This window comes from Haliotis rubra, unplaced genomic scaffold (genome assembly GCF_003918875.1).
Source record: "Haliotis rubra isolate DU_JTF1 unplaced genomic scaffold, ASM391887v1 Scf726, whole genome shotgun sequence".
NCBI lineage: Eukaryota > Metazoa > Mollusca > Gastropoda > Lepetellida > Haliotidae > Haliotis > Haliotis rubra.
The window spans coordinates 480962-490465 of record NW_025767442.1 but is presented as its reverse complement, the minus strand read 5'-3'; the positions used below and the strand labels follow the sequence as shown (position 1 = coordinate 490465).

The 9504-nt window shown below is 40.6% G+C and overlaps 1 protein-coding gene and 1 long non-coding RNA gene across 3 annotated transcripts in view; both read right to left on the bottom strand.

Annotated features, from left to right (window-relative positions):
- Window positions 1–464: 464 nt before the first annotated feature.
- LOC124259522 lies at window positions 465–1234 on the bottom strand. Its single transcript, XR_006893859.1, has 2 exons — window positions 1195–1234; window positions 465–550 (listed from the first exon to the last, which is right to left on the bottom strand). It is a non-coding gene; the product is annotated as an uncharacterized LOC124259522 (long non-coding RNA).
- Window positions 1235–3123: 1889 nt separating this feature from the next.
- The window catches only part of LOC124259517, a 121123-nt gene continuing 114742 nt past the window's right edge, over window positions 3124–9504 (bottom strand). For both annotated transcript variants that reach the window (XM_046693649.1, XM_046693650.1), the window contains one exon: window positions 3124–4991. In XM_046693649.1, coding sequence (XP_046549605.1) covers window positions 3304–4991 — 1688 coding nt within the window. In that variant the 3' untranslated portion in view covers window positions 3124–3303. The remainder of the gene's footprint in view (window positions 4992–9504) is intronic.

Here is a 9504-nt window from a genome sequence, read left to right as displayed (position 1 = left end):
CCAATAGATAGATATATGAAACAATGTAATCTGTAAGAATGAATGGTGGGCAATAAAACGTTTTCGAAAGATTTACAGTTTCAACAAATCATTTCAGTTTCTCTTAAGTTCACAAAAACTTTATATTTTCATGTCTTTCCCCAAACCAAATACCAATACGGTGAATATTGTGCATGCCATGACAGCAAACTGTGTGGCAAACAGTCCGTTGCATATACTCACTTGAAATTTAGTCAAGTGAGCTCAAAACTAGTCCGTCCAAAACAACACAGAAAAGGTTACCTCACACAGATGAAAATGGAAAGTGATTTATCTATTAAAATCGTCAAAGTTAAAAAAGCTTCATTTTGCTCACCTGATATAACTATTCATTACGTTGAAGTTGTTTACCAAACTTATTTTGATCATCTGACGAATTATGAAGATGCATGAGATCTATTTTAATAAGATTATCAAGCTTTTTGAGCAAACAACACAAAGAAAGTCATATCCATGCAAAAGGACATCACATATATAACAAGGGAAATCACAAAGAAAACAAGCATTGTCACTAAGGTGACATAATCCCCTGCCGCAAATTATCAAATCAAACTTAAAAAGTAATGAAAGTTTAAGATGAAGTTAAATGTCAACAAAAAAATGACCAGTCAACCTCTCTTTAGTTGTTCAAACACACAAATATTTTCAAGACTGACTTTGACCTTGACATGAATGTCATAGTGTATGAAATATGCAAAAATGGTACTAAAGAAATTGCTTATTGAAAAATATTCAAGGGAAGTCTTGAAAATCTATGAAGAAAATCCAGTGACTTCAGGTTAACATGCTGATATCTTCAAAGAGTCGCAGTGACCTTGAAAATTATGTGAAGGTCACCAAAATTGACTGGGCCCTGCGCCTTCATTAAATGAAGCTTGGTGTCAAATATGAAAAAAATCCAGAGAAAGTTTTTGGCGATATCTTGCTGACTATCTTAACAGGCAATTTAACATGGTGAAATCTTCAAAGTGTCACTGTGACCTTGAAAATTAAGTGAAGGTCACCGAAATCAATTGGGCCCTGCACCTTCCTTAGATAAAGCTTGGTGTTGAATGTGAAGAAAATCTAGAGAACGGTTCTTGAGATATCTCGCTGACAAGGGTAAAACGTTAAAGTCACCTTGTGACCTTGAAATTAAGGTCAATGTCACCAAACCTGACTGGGACCTTTCTTATACTGTGATGAACCTAGGTACCAAATATGAAAATAATCTAGTCAACGGTTCTTAAGATATTCCAATTCAGACGGACGGACGGAGCCTAATAGTAATACTATATCCCCCGCTTCGTGCTAAACGCGCGGCGGGGGATAAAACTGAAACTTAAGTTTCAAACAATAACCCACATTCTGCCTGGAATAGCATGAAGACTTTCACTGTGACAAATAAAAAAGCACAAGTGCAAACCAGAATGTGCAAACAAAGACACATCCTTTGAATAAGCTGATCTCTTTTTATGCTCTTTCCTCATATGTTGAAAATGTATTTTAGTCACATCAACAGGAAGATAATGTCAACATATCTAAAGATGATGATTTCAGGGCACTATACATATGCAAAGTATCAAGCCCTGTTAATTTATATGGTACATAACGGTATCAAATGACTGCAGTGATAAATTTCAAAAACAATTTCAAGCATTATTATCATTCCATCCGCTTATGATGCACTCATCCACCAAGCCCAATCTACTGTATAAACTCTGCTGTATAAACATCTCATTATTATTTGTACATCATTGGCTTCTACGCCTGTCCTTTGTCTACTCTCTGGCTTCATTAGCTTTCTGCCTAGCCAATTATGTTAATTATGTTGTTTTCTTTTTTACATTGTTACAACCAGTATATATATACTGCTCCCTTCTTCATGTTCCATTATGCTTGACAACGGTACAAGAATCTGTATCGAAACGTCGCACTCACGAATAAAAAGAAGTTGTTATCCATAAAGTTTGTTCTATATTGTGCTTCCCAACTTCTAAAATGCCACTCAAAGAAAGAAGAAGAAATTATTAGATTTATATCACATTCCTTTACCAATGAAAAATTTGAAACAACCCAACTGTACAAAATGACTATCACTCTGTGGCAATAACCTCATGAAATGCCTTTAACACATTATTAGCTTATAAAGTTGAGTTTGTGGTTGAACATTTGCAATTTGCATAGAGACTGAAGAGAAGTGTCATGAACACAGACTCTCTTTGCAATAATAGAGACGAGTGGATGTGATTGATTGATTGATTGACATAAAGAAAATTAATCTTGAGATGGATGGTAATTGGATGTGGGAACAATATTGACTCTGATTGTCCTAATGGGGCACTGATCTCAACCTCATGGTCTCATTAAAATCTGGCTGCAAGTGTTTAAGAAGTCGCCAGTGATATTTCTTCTCCAGGGTAAATTTAATCTATGATTTTTATATTGGTATGCAGCTGGCATACCAAGCTTTTTCAACCTCTGAATAAGAAAACAAAACATGATGCTTGTGATCAAAACATAAAACAAAAGTAGTCTGCCTTGAAACAGAACTCATAAATGATGCACACAATAATAGCAGTGATGTTCTACTGTGAATTCTAACAGTTTAGATCACCACTGAAATTAAAAAAGATTTATGGATACTAAATGCCCTTTAACAGGTGAGCATACTGACATACCTACATGACAGGAGTGTACATGACTTATTCAAAAGGTTAACAAACAATGCTACAGCAACCTTCTCATTGGTAAACACATCAATTGCCACTATACACACAAATGTACCAGCATGTTCATTATCACTTTCAAAGTGACATAATGTAAGAACCTTGTCAGTTTACACATGAACAAAGGGAATTATAGTGTTTAAAACCATGGAACAGTGACAATCACATACCATATAGTGTCAGTGAATTCCAACCCAGTTGAATAAAGAAAAATGAAGCAGCAAAATCCTGCTGGGTGTTTTCCTAGGCCAGATGTAGGAGACCTGGGCCCTGTTCCTCAAAGCGATCGTAGCGCTACGACTGTCGTAAGTCTATGTTAAAGTATGGGAGTTACGATCACCTTAGCGACGATCGCTTTGAGGAACGGGACCCTGATACTCTTAGCATATCCTACATTATGCTGGCTATGGCTTTTAAGCTGACTTTAAACCTAAAAACGCAAAAAATGCTAAAACGATAAACTCTTTTAAAACATGGTTAGAGTGATTTCAGAAATGATATATGCACTTTAAAAGTCAAGTACAAGTCAACAGCGGAATGATGCAAAATTCCAGTTTCAGACAACACCAACTACTTCGAACTCTCCGTTCAGGCCAAACCGTTTGGAAGTAAGTTGCTGCTGCTGAAATACATGGAGATCTTTAGAGACTCTATTCTGTCCACAGTCTTCATTGTCATACTTGTAACCTCTTGAGTGTCTGTGATTGTTGAGCATGTGAGTGGAGTGTTTGTGACGGTGTTCTACATTTATTGGACACTTTTCTTTCGGAGAATTATGAGGGACCTGAGGTTGGGTTTTCATGTACTGTTTATGATTCTTTATGTCAGAGCACCCTTCAGATATATTGCTGGACTGTTTAGAAGGTTCAAATGCACCTATATTAACATTTCTTGGTGAGCTGAATCCACTATCCACAAGACTAAGCTCACGCACATCGCCACTGAGAGTATCAGATTTCTTGTCATTACTTTGAGAGGTATTCTCGCTCTTCTTGACAGCTACTACTGTGTCATAGCTCTTCTCACTGTTGAGAGCATCTCGACTGCCACTGTTACTAGCAGGCTCAGCTACATCTTGACAACTTATCACTCTGTGAGGCTCTGTGTCAAGAACAATTTCAGGTATTGGTTCGCGATTGATTTCAGCTTCACATACTATTTGCATACCCCCATTTTCCTCATTTACAGAACTATCATAACAGTTGTTGTTCATAGAAGGTTTGCCAAACTCTGCTTGGTACTCTGATGTCATCGTATTATTGAGATGCACAAACTCATGCTCAGCAGTCTGTGTTTCTTCCTCCAAATTATCCAACTTATTTCTAACTATTACTGGATCTGGTGTCTGAGATGTCAGCTGAACACTTTGATGATCATTGTTTTTAGTACTTGTAGACAGCCCAATACAGTTGACACCACTGTCTCTAGATTGGACAAAGACAGAATTTTTTATGGGCATTCTGCCTTTATACTCAAAACTTATGTCACTTTGATGTTGATTATCACAGTTGCCTAAACTGCTATGATCCCCCTTCCTTCTTGAACGATGAGGACGTCTTTGATGATGAGGATGGTAAGAACATTGATCTATATCATCTTGATTATTAAGAATATGCTCACGGTAGCCCCCAACATCTCGATGTAAGGGAATGGTGTCATAGAATCGTGGAGTTGAATGTCGTGGTCCAGCAGACTTACTGCCAATGACAGACTGATAAATGTCATCATCCACTGCTTGTACAGGGGACAGTGATACTGTGGGCATGGTCACTTCATGATTAGTACTGACAAACAACACAGCATCACTAACTCTCAGATTTTGTTCATTAGCATTTGTTTTATCTTTTTTAGACTTTGTTCCATGACGTCGTCCATGTACTTTTCTATTGGAGATGTTGTTTTCTTGCTGTTTGTAGTGTGGCCTGGAGATAGCCTGACTCCCATTAGTTGCTGCTGTTGGCCTGGCCTCTGTCTGGTGGACAGTATTCACTGTGCTGTCTGGTGGCACCATGTTGTGTAGATATTGCAGGGTACATGACTTGGCTATCTGCTGACTAACCCATTCTTCTGTGCGTTTCTGTTTCTCCACTTGTTGCTGATACCAATGCCACTCAGGAGGAGGGAACTGTGCAGAGAATGTTGCATACTCTACTTCCTTCACAACAGCTGCTGGAGGAGTTCCTACATTCTTCTTCTTGTTCCGGCCAAATATTTTAGAGAACAAAGACATTTTCTCCTTCTCTCCTGAAACATGAGACGAGATTCAAATAAGGTTACAATACATTAATTTATCAGAATTACTTCCTCTGTCTGGTGCATGTCAGAACAGGGATCGAAATTTACCTTTACATTAGGCATGCCTTACAAAACTGAACTGGCAAAAACATATTACTCTCTGCTTTGAATCAGCAACAGGAACAAAATGCAAAACCAGCAATATTTTATGATGACACTGATCAGTTCCTAACATATAAATTTCTGCAACGAAAACAAACCTAAACATTTCCCTCTAATGAAATTACTTGCAATGAAACGGCACCATCACTCTTTTGGGGCATTTCCATGGCAATCATGCAATTTTACAACAACAAAAAAACTTCTCATATAACTGACATAAAATTAATTTCAAGGACGAGGGTCACGTGACAATGCTTGATAATTTTATTAGAAAAACGTTTTGTACAGTAAAGAGCAAGCCCTCTGATTGGTCGACCTTGTAAATGTATACACATTCTTCTTAAATTCGTAGGAATTTTTAATTTCATCGCCTGCTTGACTTTGAAATGTAAGAACTCCGACTCGTTCTCGCTGACGGTATGAAAACCAAGGACAGACACCACCGATACACTGACTGCCTCGCCACTCTACCACCAGTGCCTATCCTGTTCGAGCACGATAACTCGACTTGCAAGCACAGCACCATAGACCACTGCATTCGCAGCAAGAAATGAGTTCTCTGAAAAAACAAAGAGACACCCTACACACCCACGGAGCGACTCCCACTCTAAGTGCCAAACCAAATCGCCATCCACGGCTGTTTCGAGAACATAGAGGACCTCTACGACGACAACTGCTTCCGCTGGTGCCTATGCTACTAACTCCTCCTCAACCATTTGTTAGAGCATTGCTAGTGCAGGAAAGAGTTGTATCTTCCGACAGCTCGCCAGAGAAACGAAGCCCACAGACAGGATCCACACTATTTCCGCCTTGCCCAACTACGGCGGGCCCAAGGATATGGAAGTGGCAGCACCGCCATCCAACGAACACCGAAAAACAGCAAACGTTCCAGAGGGAATCGATACATGCAAAAGGTTTGCACTAGCGAAATACAAAGGGGAGAACAGATCGTTGTTGCTGCTGCTCTCTATGCTGACGATTCCTGTCTATGGCTACAAGATATGAGAAGTGATTTGAGATGCAGATTTTGCCACTTGAGCATTTCGGAAAAGGAAAGACAATTGAGAAGTCGAGTTGCTCTTCCCAGAGTCGAAGTACCCATAGAGACCAAGTGGGTATAGCTTCTATCTAGTCAAAAAAAAGAAAGAAACATACACATATTTTTTTTCTAGTCCATGTAGAAGGGGTGCCCGGGGTCGAGTGTTGCTGTCTTCTCGTTGACCTGTCTATCAAACGGTGTGTTGGCTGGTTATACAGTGCAAGAAGCTACAAAAATTGCCAAATATTCAGCGGATGGCTGATCTACCTTCCGACAGAGTGAGCCCTGGACATCCGCCGTTTACTAGTGTGGGACTAGACTGTTTTGGGCCGTTCTTGCTGAAACAGGGCCAGTCAGAAGTAATACGCTATGGTATCTTTTCCTGTTTGATGACCAGAGCTATACACCTCAAGAAACTAGACGGTCTTGATACAGATTCATTTCTCAATGGACTGATGAGATGTATATCACATTGCCGTTGTCCAAAGAAGCTGCGTTCGGAAAATGGAACTAATTTCCGAGGCGCCAAAGTTGAACTGTCAAAAGCAATTAAAGACTGGAATATGAAGCACATTGAAGATTTCATGAGCAGAAAGGAAATAGATTGGACATTTAATCCACCAGCAGCATCCCACATGGGTGGAAGTTGGGAAAGGCTTATTCAAACAGTGAGAGAGGTGATGAATTCTTGATTGAAAAGTGTTCAATTTCTAGATGACAACGGTCTTTCAACCCTTTTCTGCGAAATAGAATCTATCGTAAATGGAAGGCCAGTTACTACTACATTAGATGATGTGTGGGATGCCGAGCCGTTGATGCCAAATCACAATACCTTAAACACCTCAAACTGACGACAAGAGAACCTGACTGATATTATGAAATATTTACTGTTAGGGGTGGGGAAGGGGTAGCCTAGCTAAGCCAGAATATCTCCCTTTTAATATATGAACAAAGATGGTGAAGAAGGGGCCTAGCTAGGCCAGAGTCTCCTCCTTTTGATATAAGGACAAGGGTGGTGAAGAAGTGGCCTAGCGAGACCAGAAATTTCCTCTTTTGATACAAGAACAAGAGTGGGGAAGAAGTGGCCTAGCTAGGCCAGAATCTCCCCCCTTTCATAGAAAACAGAACAAAATATCCTAGTTTAAACAAGGGGGAATGGGGGACTTTATCCAAGCCCAAACTTTCCCTGGGGTAAGAATATCCTAGGACAAAACTTCCCCAGGGAAAGTTTGGCCAAGGCCAGATTCTCCCCGGGGAAAGAATAGACCGGGGAAGAAATGGCCTGCTACACCTATAAGTTATTATTTTGTCTCTTCCTATTTTGTTTACCTTCCAGATAAACACAGTGGCTAGGGTAATCCATGCCCACTTTGGAGCCGAGTCTACGACCTGCCCAACCTTCTGGATATCCAGACGGGTCTCTTCTTGTGCCTCCACTACACTTTCTATTTCCTAGCGGAGTTCGATGAGAGGGGAATCGTCATTCTCGTCCAGCCTAGACAAGATGTTGACCAACTTAGTCCTGGTTTGCTCCGCATGAGACAACAAGATAGTCATGGTTTGCTCTGCACGGGCCTCGATCTTCCCCAGGCGGTTGTAGAAGTCCTGGATGGTGGACGATGTCGGATTTGTACCTATCTCCCTAGTGGGCAAAAGGGTTTCGGTCAACGGTTCTATAGCAGGCATGGTGTGCTGGAGGGCGACGTCATATTTGGAGCTATCTCTCTAGCGGGCAAGAGGGTGTCAGTCAATGGTTCTCCGACAGGCAATATGGTTGTGTTGGATGGCTCTCGCCATAGCTCACAGAGCCTTGTGGACCCAATACCGAAGCTCTTCTTGACCTTGGCTGCTGGGAGCACACCGCGAAGGGCGCTAATTTCTTGGATCTGGTCTGGAGACAAATCTTTTTTGGGTGGCATGGTGGTTTTTCCACATGGAAACTAGGAAAACCTAGTTTTATCACATGTCCAGGACTACTGGCAAACAAGGATAAGTTGAGCATTGACCTGACAATTGACCCGTATTAGCATGTATGAGTACCACCCACTGGCGCTTGCCATTGTTAGCGAAGGGGCCCCAGCTTGTCTGTGATCAAGTTTAGTGCGATGGGTGAAGCACATGGCCTGTCTCAGCGAACACTGAGTTCGACAGTGGCAGGTGCATTTGTTTGTATTTTACATTAAGAAATTAATGGGAATTTATAGTCTCTTAAAACCATTAATGGTTGTCTCATAAGTTACTATGTTTCATACCTTTACAGAATCTGCTTTTGATATGAGGTGTGACCTGAAAAACAACTGTCCATCTGTCTGCAATTGTGTGTGCGTAAGATACACATGTGTACTTGCTGAAAATCAAACAAATTTATTTTCCAAAAGTGAATTAATCACATTGTAATGAAGCAAAGTAGAACGTTCTTCTGCCTGGCAAAAACATTACCTGGCCATGCTTGAAATAACTGAAAGTAATGCCAAGGTGTCATAGGACCAATGTAACAATCCCTTAATAATATCTTGTTGATGTTTATTGTGTGTCCGTGCACTGTAAACTTAATACTGGCAGCAGGATATAACAACACTAATCGTCACAGTACGATTCGCTATCTGATTCACTTGTAAGACCAAGTTCGACAATGATGTTTTCCATTTCTGCTTCAACTGCGATTTCACGTTGCCAGTACCCATCTTCAATAGCTTGGACATGCTTACAGCATTCCGACCATTCCTTGGAACTGAGTGCTGACATTATCTCTTTATATTGTGCCAGAAGCGATGTCTTTGCCTGGCAACATAATTTTTGACATTGGCCCAAATCAACTCAATTGGGTTCAAATCTGCATGGTATGGAGGTAACCGTAGAACAACATGCCCATGCTTCTTCAGCATGGTATCTATGCGATATGCGGGACCGGCTTTGTTAGATCTGGCAAGCAACAACAGTTGGGCTTTGAGCATTTTGTCGTTGAACGCAATATCGTGCCTTTTTGGCCAAGTTTTGATGTCATCCTTCCTATTGGCGTTGTTGGGCACTTGTCAATCTGCCGTTTTGAGTTTAGCATCAAATATTAACAGTGCATTTGGAACAAATCTGTCCTCAGAACCTGCATGCACTACTATCAGCCGAGGTCCAGGCCCAGATGGTGGTCGAACCCCACCTATATCCATGTCATCCTCCAGTTGCCAACATTGTGGGACAGTGTGGTGCACATGTAACCACATTTCATCAATAAAGATGATTGAGCGGTTTTCAGCTCGGTATTTTTTAATTGTTCGTAAGTATTGCATTCGTTTTGCAACTATATCTTTCCTTTCCATCAATAGC